At 50.6% G+C, this 19215-nt stretch overlaps 1 protein-coding gene and 1 long non-coding RNA gene across 7 annotated transcripts in view; one reads left to right on the top strand and one right to left on the bottom strand.

Moving 5' to 3' along the window:
* Positions 1–1280, top strand: part of MYH3 (myosin heavy chain 3) — a 50270-nt gene extending 48990 nt beyond the window's left edge. For all 6 annotated transcript variants that reach the window (XM_074388177.1, XM_074388176.1, XM_074388175.1 and 3 more), the window contains one exon: positions 404–1280. In XM_074388177.1, coding sequence (XP_074244278.1) covers positions 404–430 — 27 coding nt within the window. In that variant the 3' untranslated portion in view covers positions 431–1280. The remainder of the gene's footprint in view (positions 1–403) is intronic.
* LOC141581800 (uncharacterized) overlaps positions 1–16851 on the bottom strand; it is a 29529-nt gene extending 12678 nt beyond the window's left edge. The window contains exon 1 of the long non-coding RNA XR_012514545.1: positions 16433–16851. This is a non-coding gene — a long non-coding RNA (uncharacterized LOC141581800). The remainder of the gene's footprint in view (positions 1–16432) is intronic.
* Between the last annotated feature and the right edge of the window lie 2364 nt (positions 16852–19215).

Here is a 19215-nt window from a genome sequence, read left to right as displayed (position 1 = left end):
CTGCACATTCTGTACATGTATCCCAGACTACAAATTAAAAAAACAAAAAACAAAATCCTGCCATCCTGAAAAGGAGCGAGTGGGTCCCACTGAGCACGTTCATGCGCCCCCTGCTGGTACCAGAAGGCTGCTGCAGGAGCTCCCTCCAGAGCCCACTGAACTCACAACATCAGACAGTAGGTTCGGGGTTGCCCAGCTGTCCAGCTTTCAGGGCTTGTTCTTTCGGAGGACCAGTTTCTCAGGCTATGGAGTGACTCCATGTATACAGTCGTGCATTTTCCCAAGGTCCAGTGTCCTGTGTCCCACTGGAGTAGGCAAGCAAATCCCTGATGCCAGCCGGCAGAAGTGGGGGGCGGGAATCTCTGCCACCCGACTTGACTCCAGGTATCTACTTTCTTCCCAGATGGTGGTCCACGAGAGTGAAGAGTGAGCCAGCCCTTCTGAAGCAGGACAGAAGATATGCAAAATGTATATTTTCTTGGTTCCTGACCATCGATACCTAATGTCCACGTGACTCTTTCACATGCGATAAACTTTGCTTTGTGTCCATCTGGGGCTGTTTTGCTGTATTGGTTTTCCTCTTTCCCGTGTGGAAACAGTTCCTAGTTTGATGGTTTCTGTGCTCAGAGGTAGAATGTTTGTAAGCAGATGGCTCGGTAAATCCCATTGGCGTGTGTATGTGCAGAGGGAGAGATGGCTTTTTTACTTAAATCAAAAGGGGGAAAAACACTTCCAGGTTAAACTTTGCTTTGGTGGGGAGTGGCAGGGAAGACCTTTCAAAAGAGTCATCTCTTAATATGTCATGAAGGGAACACAAAGGTAGGTTCATGAAAAGCGCTTTCTCGGTTGAATCGGGTTATAAAGCGAAGGTCCACATTCCCCTTCTTCACATTCGACTGGGGAAATACATCTGAAATCTAGTATGTGTTGAGCAGCTGTTCATGCAATCTCTGTGCTATCAGGAATACACAAATGAATACAAAAGAGGCTGACCCTTCAAACATTCAGTCTAAATCACAGCTGTTATCTTAGCTAAATGTGCACTATTTCAAAGCTGCCCGACAGAAAATCCCACCCCTGACCCAAGGTACCCTTGTCTTTACCTTAAGAGGGAAGGGGCCGGGCGTGGTGTCTCACGCCTGTAATCACAGCACTTTGAGTGGGCAGATCACGAGGTCAAGAGATCAAGACCATCCTTGTGAACATAGTGAAACCCTGTCTCTACTAAAAATACAAAAATTAGCTGGGCGTGGTGATGTGGGCCTATAGTCCCAGCCACTTGGAAGGCTGAGGCAGGAGAATCGCTTGAACCAGGGAGGCAGAGGTTGCAGTGAGCTGAGATTGTGCCACTGCACCCCAGTCTGGTGACAGAGTGAGAATCTGTCTTAAAAAAAAAAAAAAAAAAAAAAGCAGGAAGTCAAGTAACCACCTGGTTGACATGCTACTAGAAAGAGCATCTTGTAGCTGGGATCCTTTGTTTATTGTCATCATTAAATTTATTCGCAGTAGCTGCCAAATTCCCTTCTTTGATTCCAGAAGTTTAAGGGACCCAGTTTGATTCAGGTGAAAATTAAAGGCCAAGGGGTGTTTTCTTCAGCTACCAGCACCAAGTTCAGCATTTCCTGGGATTTGCCATTATAATAGAAAGGGGTCAACTTATCCATGTCAGATTTGGCCTGTCAGTAACTTCAAGTCATTTTTCTCAAAGACCACATCACTTGCTTTCAATACTTGATGGCAACACTGTGACTAAAAAAATGGCATGTCCTTCTGGTGATGGCTGTCGCCGAGAGGAGATTGCCACAGTTAGAACAAGTCTGACCCATGCCCTGGCCAGAACCAGTGACACAAGGACCTACGGTCACTCAGGTCCTCTCGGAATTTACGAGGACTCTGTAGAACTCCTTCCAAGGAAAGCCAGCAATAGAGAAAGCAAATGAAATTTCTCATTACAGAGGTATTCCACATGAGAAGTCAAAAAGGAATGGAGTAACAAATATCACCAGAATTAGGAACGCTTAGTGAACTGTGGCTACCAGCATCACAAAAAAAACAGACAACCAGGCATATGTGACCCCGACAGAAGTACACACCATCACCTACAAAGAATTCCATCCACCTGGAGTCTGCTCACACCTCTAGATGTGACTACTACCAATTTATAGGAAATCTGGGGGACAGAGACACAAGATGCAAACAATAAAATCCAGGATGTGGGGGAACTCAACAAATCATTTAGCTTTTTCAATACATTAACTGCAAAGAAGAAAGTATAAAAGAAATAGAAGGGGTACCTGTAGATTAAAAGAGACCTAGTAGACCTATCCACGAATTGCACTGTGTGGACCTTGTTAGGATACTGCTTTGCACAAACAGGCTGTTAAAAAGTAGACACACACACACACACACACACACACACACACACTCCAATTGGTAAATTTAAATAGTGACTGGATATGGATGATGATATGAGATTATTCTTAATTTTAAGGTATAACACAATATTGTGATTATGTTTTCTAAGATAGTCCTTATCTTTTAAAAATACGTGATAAAGGCCAGGAGTGGTGGCTCACACCTGTAATCCCAGCATTTTGGGAGGCCGAGGCGGGCAGATCATGAAGTCAAGAGATCGAGACCATCCTGGCCAACATAGTGAAACCCTGTCTCTACTAAAAATACAAAAATTAGCTAGGCGTGGTGGGGTGTGCCTGCAGTCCCAGCTACTTGGGAGGTTGAGGCAGGAAAATCACTTAAACCCGGGAGGCAGAGGTTGCAGTGAGCCGAGATTGTGCCACTGCACTACAGCCTATCGACAGAGTGAGACTGTCTCAAAAACAAAAAACAAAAAACCTGGTAAGGCCGGGCATGGTGGCTCACACCTGTAATCCCAGCACTTTGGGAGGCCGAGGCGAGCAGACCACCTAAGGTCAGGAGTTTGAGACCAGCCTGCCCAACATGGTGAAAAACCCTGTCCCCCACCCCCCACACCAAAAAAAAAAAAAAAAAAAAAAAAAGAATCTGAAAGTCTAAGATGATGGAGGAAGAAGGTTTTATGAGTCCATACGTTGCACTTCTATTGGCATGGCTAATATTGTTGGGTAGAGATAGCCCATCCCCCATATCCGGGACCCACATTCGGCAGGCCGCCTCTAGAGATCAGTCTACCCAGCAACAAGGCAAGCCAATCATCTCCCCCCTTTAGCCCGCCAAAGCTAAGCCAACCCTTGCACACCACGATATTCCCCCTCCGCCCATGTCCAACCGCCACCAATCACTCCACGACACCTCGCCTAAACAGGCCGCCGCCCCTATAAAAACCCTCTCCGGCAGCTGCTGGGTGCAGCTCTTCCCTCTCCCGCTCGAGTTGCCTGCAGACCCCAAATAAACCTGGACTCGGCCCAACGGTTCCTCGGATTAAATTATTTTGGGAAGGGTCTCTGCGGGTCGTACATTTGGTGCCGAAACCCGGGAGGTGTGGGTGGCTGGTCCACCAGCGGCCCCCTCCCTCTGGCGACCCCCTTCCTCTGAATTGGCCTCCACGCTCCGGATAAGGTAAGTCCATTTGCTTGCCTATCTTCCCCGCGGTGCGTGTGGTGGCCTCCTTTCCTTTCGCGTCTCCCACTCCACGGATCCCTCGCCAAGCGCCGGCCGGCCCGAGTCAGATCCTCCAACCAGGCTCCAGGAGCCTTGGAAGTGATTAGACGAGGGACGCCTCCTCTGGTCCTTCCCACACGCACATTCACATGATAGGGGCAGCCAGACGGGGGACACCTCCTCTGACTCTTCCTATTTCCCTCTAGAGGGGCTGTGGGACAGACGGGACGCCTCTTTCCACACCACTCTAGCCTGATCCCGCTAAAGGGAAGGTCCCGCCACACGCGCCATGGGGAACACGGAGTCTCAAATTCCTAACAACACCCCTCTCGGGTGCTTACTCCTCAACTTTTCTCGGCTGGGCTACTCCCAGATCCTCAAACGAAAGAAGCTTATCTTTCTGTCCCAAGTGGCCTGGCCCCAATACCAGCTTGATAACCGGTCACATTGGCCTCCGACTAGTACTTTCAATTTTAACGTCCTACGAGACCTAGACAATTTTTGTCGCCGTACTGGCAAGGATCGCGAGGTGCCGTACGTCCAGGCTTTTTGGGATTTGCGTTCCCACCCCGACCTCTGCTCCTCCTGTTCCACTCATCAAGTTCTCTTAGCTCGCACCCCTCCCAAGGTCAGCTCTCCCCCTCCTTATGAACCGCAGGAGGAGCTGCCTGATTATCTATCGCCCCCGCCCCACTCACCCCAAACCCCCGCCTCCGCCAGTTGCAGGACCTGCCCCCGCTCCCCCAACTTCCTCTACCTCTGCCCCCACACCCACAGCTCCTCCTCCTCCTTCCTCGTCCTCCTCCCCTTCTGCTGTTGCGGTGCCACCCCCTTTAAGTTCTCCAGTTGCGGTCCATACTCGTTCCCACCCACCGGCTAAACAACTTTCAAATCTCTACTTTAAACACTGACCTCTCATCCATGTACTGAATCAGTATTTCCAGCTTTCTCAGAATTTCTACACTTGTGCGTCTCATCTTTACTTAGGACACAGACGAACCAAGCAAATTAACTTCCCCGGTATACCAGCACTCCTTCTCAACCTGCCTGTCTTTACTTTTTGTAGCCCCCAATATTAGAAGGAGCAACTTCTTACTTAGAATTGTACTGGAGACCTGGTACTAATAATACCTGCCAGCCAGGCACGGTGGCTCACGCCTGTAATCCAAGCACTTTGGAAGCCAAGGCGGGCGGATCACCTGAGTTCAGGAGTTCATGACCAGCCTGACCAACATGGTGAAACCCCGTCTTAAAAAAAAAAAAAAAAAAAAAAAAAAAAGGCACCGGGTGCGGTGGCTCAAGCCTGTAATCCCAGCACTTTGGGAGGCCGAGGCGGGTGGATCACGAGGTCAAGAGATCGAGACCATCCTGGTCAACATGGTGAAACCCCGTCTCTACTAAAAATACAAAAAATGAGCTGGACATGGTGGCGCGTGCCTGTAATCCCAGCTACTCAGGAGGCTGAGGTAGGAGAATTGCCTGAACCCAGGAGGCGGAGGTTGGGCTGTCTTGGTGCCACTTTGTGAGGTGGCCGGGGCAGAAGGTCTCGTCAGAGTTCGTGTTCCTTTCTCCCTCCAAGACCTGGCTCAAATCGAACGCCGACTTGGATCTTTCTCGGCTGATCCCTCCACCTATATTAGGGAGTTTCAGTACCTTACTCAGGCCTATAGTCTCACATGGCACGATATCCGTGTCATTTGCACCTCCACTCTTTCCGCAGAAGAACATGAGCGCATTCTAGCGGCGGCTAGACATATAGCTGACAGGGATCATGCTATAAACCCCAACCAGGTCCCCGCTGGAGCTGAAGTTCTCCCTAGCACAGACCCCCAGTGGATTTATCAGGAGGGGCCAGGATCTCACATCCCAGCTCGTGACCGCATGCTCCAATATCTCCTACGGGGCATGGATACTGTCTCCAATAAGGTGGTGAACTATGACAAACTTAGAGAAATAACTCAAAGGCCAGATGAAAATCCCGCTCTCTTTCTCGGCTGCTTACAAGATGCTCTTGTCCGTTTTACCCGGCTGGACCCCGTGTCCCAAAATGGGGCGACTGTCCTCGCCTCCCATTTCATCTCACAATCTGCCCCTGATATCCGAAAAAAACTAAAAAAGGTTGAAGATGGGCCGGAAACCCCCATACAGGACCTGGTAAAAATGGCCTTTAAAGTTTTTAACGCCCGGGAGGATGCAGCAGAGGCAGCCCGCCAGGCCCGAATGAAACAGAAAGTCACTCTACAAACCCAAGCCTTGGTGGCAGCTCTGCGGCTGGCAGGAGGTGGGAAATCTGGTGGCCGTCAGCGGCCCCCCCCGGGAGCTTGCTTCAAATGCGGAAATGAGGGTCACTGGGCCTCCAACTGCCCACAACCCCATCCGCCCACTAAGCCTTGCCCCCTTTGTCAACTCACGGGACACTGGAAGTCGGATTGCCCCAGTGCATCCAAGGCCTCAGCCGCCCTTGGCAGAGGGATTGGATCACGTGGGGCAACCCTGGATGATCCGGTCTCCGACCAGAGTGCACGGAAGTCGGATTCTTCCGGAGGTTTCTGTCCCGAGTTGCTGGGGCTCTTAGACGACTAGAGAGGCCCTGGATCCTCAACCCCGGTTACCCTTGCCGAGCCCAGGGTGTCGCTTCAGGTAGTGGGTAAAAGTGTCTCCTTCTTACTCGACACGGGGGCTACCTATTCCGTACTTCCTTTTTACCATGGCGAGACTCGTCCTTCCCAGGTTTCTGTTATGGGAATTGATGGCGCCCCCCACGTCCCACGGCAAACCCCTCCGTTAACTTGCTCGTATGGTCCCACTTTGTTTAGTCATTCCTTCCTAGTCATCCTTTCCTGTCCCGTGCCCCTGTTGGGCCGCGATATTCTTGCCAAACTCCACGCCAACATCACCTTCTCTCCCATCACCAACTGCAGCTTCCTAGCGCTACTCCACAGTTCTGACCCTACGTCAACTCCCACAAACTCTCTTTCCTTCCTCCCAGACGTCAACCCCCAGGTCTGGAACACTGAAACACCCACAATTGCCAAACACCACCAGCCTGTCAAAATTTCCCTTAAGGAACATTCTCCCAGATTCCTCTGTCGTCCCCAGTTCCCCATCTCCAGGAAGCACCGCCTTGGACTTTCTCCCATCGTCAACAGACTCAAAGGTCGCGGCCTCCTCATCCTCATCAACTCCCCATGTAATACTCCCATCCTCCCTGTTCGCAAACCGCCTGGAGAGTATCGACTGGTCCAGGATCTCCGCCTGGTCAACGATGCCGTCATCCCCATACACCCGGTTGTCCCCAACCCCTACACCTTACTCTCAAAAATCCCCCACAACACTGGTTTCTTTTCAGTCCTGGATCTCAAGGACGCCTTCTTCACCATTCCCCTTCACCCTGATTCGTACTTTATTTTCGCCTTCACCTGGGAGGACCCGCACACGGACCTTTCTCAACAACTCACTTGGACGGTCCTCCCCCAGGGCTTCAGGGACAGCCCTCACTTATTTGGGCAAGCTCTGGCCGCCGACCTCCTTGACTGCAACCTCGCTCCTTCTGTTGTCCTCCAATATGTTGATGACCTGCTGGTCTGCTCTCCCAGCCACCCTGAATGTGTTCGGGCCACCACCCTCTTGCTGAACTTTCTGGGCGCGAGGGGGTACCGTGTATCCCCCAAAAAGGCCCAAATAGCCACCCCCTCTGTAACCTACCTGGGCCTGCAAATAACTCCTGGGAAAAAAATCTATCACAGCTGACCGCTTGCAGGCCCTCAGGTCCCTCCAACCGCCCCAGACAGCAGCAGAAATACTCTCCTTCCTGGGGATGGTTGGGTTCTTCCGCCACTGGGTCCCGAACTTTGCCCTCCTGGCTAAACCATTATACCAAGCCGCCGCGGACACTCCCGAGGCACCGTTGTCCTCTCCAGGCGCGGTCACACAAGCTTTCCACACCTTACTCCAAACTCTATGCGCCTCCACAGGCCTGGCCTTACCAAACCCTACCCTCCCTTTCCACTTGTACACTGATGAAAGGGCTCATGTGGCCCTAGGAGTCTTAGCGCAGCCCGTTGGCCCCACCCTTCTTCCCTTAGCCTATCTCTCCAAACAACTGGGACCCACCGAAAAAGGGTGGCAGCCTTGTCTCCGGGCACTGGAGGCAGCCGCTATTCTCACCCCAGAAGCCCTCAAAATAAATTTGCAGCAGCCACTTCAGGTCTTCTCCCCCCATAAGCTCCAGGAACTCCTTTCTCATCAGTCCTTGCCACACCTGGGACCTTCTAGGATCCAGTTCATGCATTTACTCTTTATAGAAAATCCCAACATTACTCTTTCCCACTGTCCTGCCCTAAACCCGGCCACCCTTCTTCCTGATCCCGCCGCTTCCCCCCGCGAGCATAGCTGCCCTGAGGTTCTATCTGAGGCCCAGTCCCCACGACCGGATCTACAGTCTACCCCCCTAAAGGCAGCTGTAACCCTCTTCGTAGACGGCAGCTCTTTCTCACGTCCCTCCAAACCTCGTGCAGCTGGGTATGCCGTTGTCACCCACTCTGAAGTCATTGAAACCCACTCCCCACCTTTAGGTACCACCTCCCAATAGGCAGAGCTTGTCGCACTCACCCAAGCTCTTAAATGGGCAAAAGACAAGGTCGTCAACATCTACACAGACTCCAAGTATGCCTTCCTTATTGCACATTCTCACTGTATGATCTGGAAGGAAAGAGGCTTCCTCACCACCAAGGGTACCCCGGTAATCAATGGCAAGCTTATCGCTGGCCTCATCGAGGCCATCCAACTGCCTAAACAAGTAGCCATCATTCATTGTCGGGGACATCAGTCCTCGGGGTCTCCTGAGGCACTCGGTAATGCATTTGCCGATAGGACAGCAAGGGACACTGCACGAAGCTGTCCACCCCCAGCCAAAATATATTTTCTATCTCATTGTTACAATCCTCAGTATTCTGACACCGAACTCCAAACCCTACAACAAACCCCTGGTGTTGCCTTCAGAGATGGATGGGGCCTTTAAACATAACCTACTTATCCTTCCCCAGTCCCAAAAAACCACAATCATACGGGACATCCATAACTCGCTCCATATCGGACCAAAAGCCTTACTCCACTTCCTTACACCCCTGCTACACCCCAGCGGACTCGCTCAAACCATCCACCAAGTCCACACAAGCTGTCTCACATGTGCAAAAACCAATTCTCAAGGGGTGTGTCACCTCCGCCAACAACTCCACCAGCTTCACGGGTTCTTACCGGGTCAGGATTGGCAGATTGATTTCACCCATATGCCTAAACACAAACACTTTAAGTATTTGTTAACCCTGGTTGACACTTTTTCAGGATGGATAGAGGCTTTCCCTACCACCTCTGAGTCGGCTGACCAAGTGGCCCACCATCTGATCCAGGACATTATCCCTCGTTTTGGACTCCCAGCTACCATCCAGTCCGACAACGGCCCCGCCTTTATCTCCAAAGTCACTAATGCTGTCTCTACCTCCCTAGGAATCCAGTGGAAACTCCACGCTGCCTACCATCCTCAATCTTCTGGTAAGGTAGAGCGAGCCAACGGGCTCATCAAGGAGCAGCTCACCAAACTCTCCTTAGAACTCCGACAGTCGTGGATCACCCTGCTTCCCCTAGCCCTTGCCAGGTTACGGGCACGTCCACGGGGCTCATCACAGCTCAGCCCGTTCGAACTCCTTTACGGGCGCCCCTTTCTGCTATCCACCCCTCCACCTCCAAACACAACCCCCCTGGAAAATTATCTCCCCTACTTCACCCTCCTCAGGAACCTCCTCAGGGAGCACACAAATTCCTCCATACCCCACCCCTCTAATCCTCCTACCAATTCCAAGGGAATCTCCCCCGGAGACTCAGTCCTCATAAAAACCCTTACCCCAAGGCCTCTAGTTCCTCGGTGGGAGGGCCCTTACACAGTCATCCTCGCCACCCCTTCAGCCATTAAAGTTGCACAAATCCCGTCGTGGGTCCACTTGTCCCGAGTAAAAAAGTGTCCTGATGGCTCCCCCTCTCCCCGCTGGGAGTGTACTCCTACTGGCCCTCTATCTCTCAAACTTACCAAAACTTAACTCCTCTCAGTATGTCTGGAGATTCTTCCTTACTGAAAACTATACCAAAACACATCATATCTGTGACTCCTCCCCTTACTCTCACAATCATCTTCTAGCCACCTCGGACTGTCCCGCTGCGGGGTGCTCACACCCCATTCAGGTCAACTTTTCCTCCTTTTTTAACTCCAAGGTCCCCCGCCCTGTACTCTGCTTCCACGACAAACAGCCTGATGGCTGTAAGGCCTCTTCCTGGCACTCTTGTCTGGGCTGTGTCTGGTCATCCTGTACCCTGGACCAAGTCCCACCATACCCAAACAGTAAAAACGGTTTCTCACCTATAATCAGAACTCCACAATTAAACCCCCAGGGAACCCCAACGGGAAAAAACCAATTCACTCTAACCATTTCCAACCCGTGGGACCAAAGATGGACCAGTCCTCAAAAAGCAGCCCTTTACGACTTCCCAAAACAACAGTTCCCGTCCTCACACCTGTACATATGGCGCACTTATGTCCTTACCCCCGCACAGGTTCGTTCTTCCATACGAAGTCAGGAACAAGTCCTAACCAATCAGCTCCAACCCCGCAACACTCCCTTTTCATGGATCGCCCTCCTCAGGGAGGGATTGGCACTTGCCAATCAGTCCGGACTTACTAATCTAACCTCCTGCCTTCTGTGTGCCACTCTAGGACAAACTCCTCTCGTTGCGGTACTGGTTCCTTTCCCGCGTAATACCTCGGAACCGTCTAACCCCTTTACTCCCATTCCTAACGTACACCTCTATGCTCTACCTGTCTCAGCTCCCGGCCTGCTACTCCCTAGGCCACAATTATTCCCATTGTAACCACACCAGGCAGGTTTCAACCAACCTAACCGCTCCACGGGGCATTTTCTTCTGGTGCAATGGCACCCTAACCAAAACCCTGTCCTCTAGCCAGCCTCCAACCCTCTTATGCCTTCCAGTCACCCTAGTACCTCGGCTCACTGTCTACCCTCCGGCCGAGTTCCTCCTACTACAGGTCCCACTGGCTCCGTCTCATCGCGCCCGAAGGGCGGCCTTCCTCCCGGTGGCTGTGGGCCTGTCCCTTACAGGCTCCGCGCTGGCCGCTGGGTTGGGAGGAGGGGCATTGTTCCATTCTCATTGTTCCAAGCTCTGGCTCGCCTTTCCTCACAACTTCAGGCAGCCATCGAGGACTCAGCGGCGTCTCTAGCATCTCTCCAACGACAGATCACCTCGGTCGCCCAGGTAGCCCTACAAAATCGGAGGGCGCTGGATCTACTTACGGCGGAGCGTGGAGGAACCTGCATCTTCCTACAAGAGGAATGCTACTACTATGTCAATGAGTCCGGACTGGTAGAAACGCGAATTGAAAATCTCCAAAAAATCAAAACCAGCCTCCAAAATTACAAGTTTTCAACAGAGGCCTCCGCATGGTGGTCGTCTTCCATGTATACCCTCCTATCCCCACTACTTGGACCCTTACTAATAATCTGTCTTCTTCTACTCATTGCTACTTGTCTTTTCCAGTTCCTCCAGCGACGGCTTCAAGAACTAACCCAAGTTACCATCAACCAAATGATGCTACAACCAGTCTTCCCCCTCCCGGAACCGAACTACGATGACACCGCACCAGCGCCTGTCCCCCAGGACAACTACACCACTCCCCCACCAACCTCCCCAGAAAACTATACCCTTCTGCCCACTTCTCAGGCTCCCTAAGAAATCAAACCCCTCCGCCGCCCACCTTCAGCAGGAAGTAGCCAGAATGACCTTGTCGTCCTTTTTCCTTTTTAGGGAGTCGGGAATGTTGGGTAGAGATAGCCCATCCCCCATATCCGGGACCCACATTCGGCAGGCCGCCTCTAGAGATCAGTCTACCCAGCAACAAGGCAAGCCAATCATCTCCCCCCTTTAGCCCGCCAAAGCTAAGCCAACCCTTGCACACCACGATATTCCCCCTCCGCCCATGTCCAACCGCCACCAATCACTCCACGACACCTCGCCTAAACAGGCCGCCGCCCCTATAAAAACCCTCTCCGGCAGCTGCTGGGTGCAGCTCTTCCCTCTCCCGCTCGAGTTGCCCGCAGACCCCAAATAAACCTGGACTCGGCCCAACGGTTCCTCAGATTAAATTATTTTGGGAAGGGTCTCTGCGGGTCGTACAAATATGTTATGTATTTACGTGTTGTGTACACAATGTTTCACTACTGAAAACATATTTTTAAAAAAGAGCTCTAATTAATTGGCTTAAAGAAAAATAAATAAATACACATAGCAAAATGTGTACAGATCAGAAAGGAAGAGTGAGAGATTTTTGAAGTTAGCTTTTTTTTTTTTTTTTTTTTAACAGAATTTAAGACTTAAAGAATTAATGAAAGAGGCCCCTGATACATTTTATGCAGAACTGGAATGCCTCTGAACTTGCAGACATCTGGGGCCATGGGAGCCCCACGTCCACTTACTGGCAAAGTGTGACATTTCCCACAAAGGAGAGGGTGTGGAGTTTGGTGCTGGAAGTGACCCACGATTATCTCTGTTAGGCTCTGATTTTGTGAAGGATCTAAATGAAAAGATTCCTTTTCTAGGAGTGACTATTATGACCAAAGTCATTAGTGTTCATTTATCCCATAAAACAACGGATGCCCACTACTATAGAAAATGTAAGCCGCGTCATTAAGAAGAGAAAAATGAAAGCACGAATTCCATTCCAAATCAGGAGCTGCTGTGCCGTACGAGCAGGGGAGGGGGTCTCGTCCACCGATGGAGAGGAGGAGGAGGAGGATGAAATCAGCCACTATTTACTGAACTCTACATGTGCCCTCGGCACGCAGACTCGGTGATGAAGAGATGGACCCGTCACCCCACTTTAGAGATGAAGAAGAGATGAAACACTGAGTGATTTGCTCAAAGGTGAAATGGCAGAGCTGGGATTCTCTCTAGATCCTAAGACTCCTTTACCCTACAAAGCATTAAACCTTCTACCAGAGCGGCTGGCCAAATAGGAGAAATCCCTAAAGGAGGTGGAGCACGGGGAAAGGTGTGCTGAAACTGGGCTTACAGAACCCAAAGCACACTTCTCGCTTTCTCTTTGACGACCGTTTCTGTTAGCATCTTCCAGGCGTTTCCCTATAACCCACCTCTTATCCACCAACCCAGCCCACCCCATCCTCAGAGAGCCTCTCCCAGGGCCTTCGACCATTCGGTAGGAACTTGGGTAACTTTAGGTCATTTGCAATATCCACTGGCTCTTTCCTACACAGGCTCCAGAACAGGGTGGCAAAAAGAATGACGGACGCCTTCTCTTCAGGCTCACTTCTTTGGGTGGAATCCCACTTTCTCCAAATTAATGGCCATTTCTTATTTTATTTTTTTATTTTTATTGAGATGGAGTCTTGCCCTGTTCCCCAGGCTGGAGTGCAGTGGCACGACCTCGGCCCACTGAAACCTCTGCTGCCTGGGTTCAAGCAATTCTCGTGCCTCAGCCTCCTGAGTAGCTGGAACTATAGGCGTGCACCACCATGCCCGGCTCATTTGTTTGTATTTTTAGTGAGACAGGTTTTGCCATGTCTGCCAGGCTGGTCTCAAACATCTGACCTCATGATTCACCAGCCTTGGCCTCCCAAAGTGCTGGGATTACAGGTATGAGGCACCACACGGCCATTGAGAGTCATTTATAATTGCTTTTCCCTTTCATAAATAGTCTTGCTTTTTCTCTTTTATTCTTTTTTTCTGGTGTTGAGGCATGAAATTTATTACCTTTCTCCCTGTAATCCTCACACTATCCAGAAACCTCTGGCTTTCTGAATTTTTTTTATTGAGTCTTAAATCTCTTAGTATTTTTTATTACCTTTTATAATTTTTTAATTACATGAGAAATACATGGCCATGCACAAAATAAAAAAAAAAAAAAAAAAAAAAAGATCTGTCAACTATAAAAGGCCTGCCAGCGAGGAGGTAGACTCCTTATTTGAAACAGATGAGATCTTGATTTATGATTGGCAGATGGCCCCCTTCTTAAGGACATGTGAGGGATGTGGTTTCTAATAGGAGTAACATGTCCTTATGGGGGAAAATTGGTTGCCATTTGCAGCCCTGCCACCAGTTGGTGAGGGCAGCCTTTCATTTCTCCAGGCCTGGGTCACCCGACAGCTGAGAGCTTTAATAAAATGAGAGTGCCTAAGAATGTGGGGTGAGCGAGCCACCCAGAGCACAGATGGCTATTTACACCCCTACCAATAATCCCGGTGCTAAAAACAACAGCGGCGGGGAGCTTCTGAGGCTGCTTGCTGGATCCGAGCAGCGATCAGGTTACCCTCAGCAACGCCGAGACACTCTGGAGGTGCTCCTGCCCCAACCACAGGCCATCTGGAGCCAGGGGTCTAGGATGGTCCAGATTATTTTTATCTAAGACATTTCAAGCTTTCCATGACAGTGAAGAGCAAGAACTCCCAGCTCCTGGGCTTTGATGAGTCTTCTTTGTGTTATATTAAATGAGACATGGCCCTTGTTCCAAAGCCCTGGGGACATTGAGGAGGGGGATGATAGACACCCTTAGGTCGCCTTCCTGGGGAAGCCTGACTCGAGCTTGCTGAGATAAGGGGCAGCTTAGGAAAAGCACATGGAGAGATGTCACCGACACAGGACAAGACAGGTAGAGCCTCACACTCAAGGACAATAAAGGAAATATAACTTCCCAAACAATAATGATGAAAGAACCAAACCAAACCAAACCCACAGGAGTCCTGCGTGATGGATGACAGCGACCAGGTGACATGCTTTTATAGTCGGAGACCAGAAGAAAGCTCACCTCTTGGGTTGAGTTCCTAGCAGGAAAAGTAAAGTGTTGGAGCAATCTGTGTGCCCTTGGGGAAAATTCTTTCTATGTTGACTTTCTCACTCCGCATTTTGGTAATAAAAAGAATAGGCCAGGCCCGGTGGCTCACGCCTGTAAACCCAGCATTTTGGGAGGCTGAGGCGGGCAGATCACCTGAGGTCAGGAGTTTGAGACTAGCCTGGCCAACATGGTGAAACCCCATTTCTACTAAAAATAAAATAAAATAAAAATAAATAGGCCGGGCGCCGGTGGCTCAAGCCTGTAATCCCAGCACTTTGGGAGGCCGAGGCGGGTGGATCACGAGGTCGAGAGATCGAGACCATCCTGGTCAACATGGTGAAACCCCATCTCTACTAAAAATACAAAAAAATTAGCTGGGCATGGTGGCACGTGCCTGTAGTCCCAGCTACTCAGGAGGCTGAGGCAGGAGAATTGCTTGAACCCAGGAGGCGGAGGTTGCGGTGAGCCGAGATCGTGCCATTGCACTCCAGCCTGGGTAACAAGAGCAACACTCTGTCTCAAAAAAAAAAAAATAAATAAATAAAAATAAATAAATACAGGGAGAATAATAAGGCAGAAGCAGTTCCTTACAAATCTGTGAGCAATCCTGGCCCTGAACTTGGTTTCCTTGGCCTGGGGAGTGGGCATGGCTGTTTGCAATTCACATTGCTCAGAAGCCTAAAGAGAGGATCATCTTGGAAAAGACCCTGGGGGAGAGGTGCTGCCATGAGAAGCCAGGACACCTTAGCAAAAAGCCCAGGCCAGCCAGAGCTTCCTGCTCGAAATTTCAGGTCTGTATTTTCTTTCTTTTTTTTTTTTTTTGAGACGGAGTTTCGCTCTTGTTACCCAGGCTGGAGTGCAATGGCGCGATCTCGGCTCACCGCAACCTCCGCCTCCTGGGTTCAGGCAATTCTCCTGCCTCAGCCTCCTAAGTAGCTGGGATTACAGGCACGCGCCACCATGCCCAGCTAATTTTTTTTTGTATTTTTAGTAGAGGCGGAGTTTCACTATGTTGACCAGGATGGTCTCGATCTCTCGACTTCGTGATCCACCCGCCTCGGCCTCCCAAAGTGCTGGGATTACAGGCTTGAGCCACCGCCCCTGGCCCAGGTCTGTATTTTCTTATACATGTATTCAATCATCTGTCACTTACCAACTGCCTATGACATGCCCAGGGGATGGGAGACGCAGAGATACCCAAGAAAGATTGGGAAGATGGAACGAGGAGAGAGCTCACGTCTTAAAGCCCTAAGGGTCTGAATGAGGTTGGGAGGAGGAGACGGAGGGAGACATATTTCCAAATATGACGCAGCCTCGGCTCCAGGAAGGCGAGATGAGCATCCACAGCAGCTGTGCCTATTTTGGGCCTGGGGTCTCTGTCCCAAGGACAGCAGGTGTTGAGACCTGAAGCACAGAGTATTATACACAGGCATTTATTTTGAGGGGCTCCCTCAATGGGGCATCATTTCCAGAAACAAAGGCCAGCTTTTCAATTCATTATCTCCAGCTGGAATTCCTTATCTGCTTCCCTAGCGGCCCACCAGCCGGTGGCTATCAGAGCCTGCCTCATCACACAGGTGGACCCAGCGAACTTGCAGGTTTCTGGGAAGGGGATAGGTTTGGGCTGCGTGCCCCTCTCTGCACCGCTAAGGGTTGAAGCACACATTCTCCTCACAATCACACTCTGCTCCTGAGAAGGCCACACAGGTACAAGCTGGCCCTCGCTTGCCACCCCACCTCAAAGTCTGGTAACACCAGCACCTGACTGTGCTGACAACAGAAACAACAGCAGCCACTCGCAGAGAATGCTATGTAAACCCAAGGATAATTTCCAGCACCGTCCCACAAGGCAGGCAGAGGCTGAGAGCCTTCAGATTCGATGTTCCCTGTTGAAAGGTAGATTAATAAAAGGACATGAATTTTTACCTTTTTAAGTGACTTGCTTTCAGCCCCACAGTAAATCCCGGCTGTATCCTGGTCTTGCATGCGGTGAGTGACCCGTAAATACACACTGATTACACCTGATAGGCCACAGTTGCTCTCCCATGGCCAAGGGCACGCAGCCTCGTGGGGCTCACTCTCAGCCTGAGAATGAGGGTCATTTTCTCTGGGAAGCCGGCACTGCAACCTCAGCAGTTCCTGTTGCAGGCAGAGGGAGTCCTCGAGGGGGTGTCTTCTGACCCCTATTTCTTCTCCCCGCTACTTCTCCTGTGCCTACCTTACGGAGGGGTCAGAAGGGCAGTGCCAGCCCCAAACCTGGAATGGGTGCAGCAAACAAGGGACCCCAAAATTCTAACCCCAGAACAGCTCTACAGGTTGGGATTTGAATTCCTGGCTCACAGCCCAGGGACATTTCCACTGCTTCCCAGCTGAGAGCGTTTCCACCGCTTCCGGGCTCAGGGCGTTTCCACCGCTTCCGGGCTCAGAGCGTTTCCACCGCTTCCGGGCTCAGGGCGTTTCCACCGCTTCCGGGCTCAGGGCGTTTCCACCGCTTCCCAGCTCAGGGCTGAGCAGAGTCCACATTCATTCAACCTCGGTTTCCTCCCAGCCTTCTTCAAGTTCCGTCTTGCCTTGTAATCCTGAGAAATCCATTGCCTTTGTGTCACTGTCTGAAATATGGGGGTGGAGATGAACGTGGGCTTTTGTGTGTGTTTGTTGGGGTGGCTCTTGCCACCTCTGTAAGGAAAGTTAATACGATCATCTCGTATTGCTGAGTTATAAAGCCAGTTTGAATACTGAGTTTTACGGAGGAAGGAAGAAGCCATTTTGGCAGCCTCTTACTGCATGTCATGGCTTAGCTGAAACCACTTTTTGACTTTTAAAGGCTGGTATATAAAGATTTGGTGGTCTGAGGTACACATGGCTCACCAGCCATTTGGCCCCAAGTGTGTAGTGTTCAAGACAAACAATATCACAGCTGAGTCCACTCAAGTTAGTTAATAAAACTTAGTCCTCCTTAGTCAGGCCTGTTTGAAACACAACTCTGACTCATTGCTGCTCTGCCAGACACTGTGAATGCTCTCGCCCGGCCCATCGATCACTACACTTGCTTCAGACGGATACTGAACTTGGCCTTTCCCGCGTGCCTGCGGACCTGGCTCCCCTTGGCTACTCCCACCGGGCCACCTCCACCTGCAATCCTAACATACCTCAGGCTGTCTGGGTCGTCCTCACCCACCAGTGGTTACACCCCTACCCTTTGCGCACCTTTCTAGGGGCATTTCAAATTCCCTCTACCGGGTGAGGTGGCTCACGCCTGTGATCCCAGCACTTTGGAAGGCTGATGCAGGCGGATCATGAGGTCAAGAGTTCAAGACCATCCTGGCCAACATGGTGAAACCCCGTCTCTACTAAAAATACAAAAATTAGCTGGGTGTGGTGGTGTGTGCCTGTGGTCCCAGCTACTCAGGAGGCTGGGGCAGGAAAATCATTTGAACCTGGGAGGCAGAGGTTGCAGTGAGCGGAGATTGCACCACTGCACTCCAGCCTGGGCCACAGAGCGAGACTCTGACTCAAAAAAAAAAAAAAAAAAAAAAAAAAAATTCCCTTTACTCTGCCTGAGTAGCAGTCATGACTTACGCTGTCTTACTTACCTTTGTTTGTATGACAGTTCCTATTTCCAGTACTTTGTATTTTCAAAGACACACACACACACAGTCACTGGAAGAACACTCAAGTAGGAATGAGAAAAAATCTGGGTTCCAGTCTTAACTTTCCTTCCAGTGTCTTTCATAATCTTTGGCAACTCACCCTCCAGGTTTCCAGTTTCTCACTTGACAAAGGAGGGGCCTGAACTATTATTCCAAGGGTCTCTAAACCTAGCTGGGCATCAGCACTGCCTGGTTGACCTTTTTTTAAAAAAAAATCAGTATGTAGGGCTGCACTGTCAGAGGTTTGGATTCAGTAGGTTGGGTTGGACCCTGGGAATCTGCATTTAAAGGCTCCCGCGTGATTCTCATGATCTGCCTAAAGGTAAACTCTTGGAGTGGATGTTTTAAAAAGCAGATTCTTGGGCCAGAAGCTGGATCCACAAAACAGGCATTTCCAGGGGACAGACCTGGTAACTTGTATAATTCATAAGTACTCAGGTGACTTTCATCATAAAGCTTGCCTGGGAAGCACAGGCCTAGATCCCTGCTACACAAAATTTTCCAAAGACCTGCTGGGTCTGTCCCGCAGACCCTGGCCGACCTACGGATGAAATGAGTACTCAGACGCAGGAAAGCGGTGTCAGGGCAGCTAGGGGACAGTCCGGCTCTAGTGGCCAAAGAGCAGCCTTGAGAAGCCGGAGCTGCTTACTTTCAGTCGGTCCAGGCACAATGCTGAAAGCATGGAGCAAACACAGTCTGCGGGTAATTAACATTTATTGTTCCCCTTTTAGCGACCATCAGCATATGTTCAAAGGTCAGTTCCTGGACAACATAAGTAAACAAGCCTGTTTAAGATAAATTCTCCTACACTCCCTTGTACCTGCTCCTTGCCTTCTGCCTCAGGCTTAGAGAACAGCTGCCTTCAGCTATTCTCCCCCGAACCTTTGAGAAGGCCTGCTCCTTCTCCCACCACACTGACCCCGATCTCCTACAAAGGCCAGCAGTATTGTGTCACCTGGGAGCCTGCCAGAACTGCAGAGTCTCAGACCCCTCCCTAGGCGACTGAGTCAGAATCTGCATTCTAACAAGATCTCCGGGTGACAGGCAGACGCAGCGGGG

This window comes from Saimiri boliviensis, chromosome 17 (assembly GCF_048565385.1).
Source record: "Saimiri boliviensis isolate mSaiBol1 chromosome 17, mSaiBol1.pri, whole genome shotgun sequence".
Lineage (NCBI taxonomy): Eukaryota > Metazoa > Chordata > Mammalia > Primates > Cebidae > Saimiri > Saimiri boliviensis.
The sequence above is the reverse complement of the archived record's forward strand: the minus strand, read 5'-3'. Positions and strand labels throughout refer to the sequence as shown.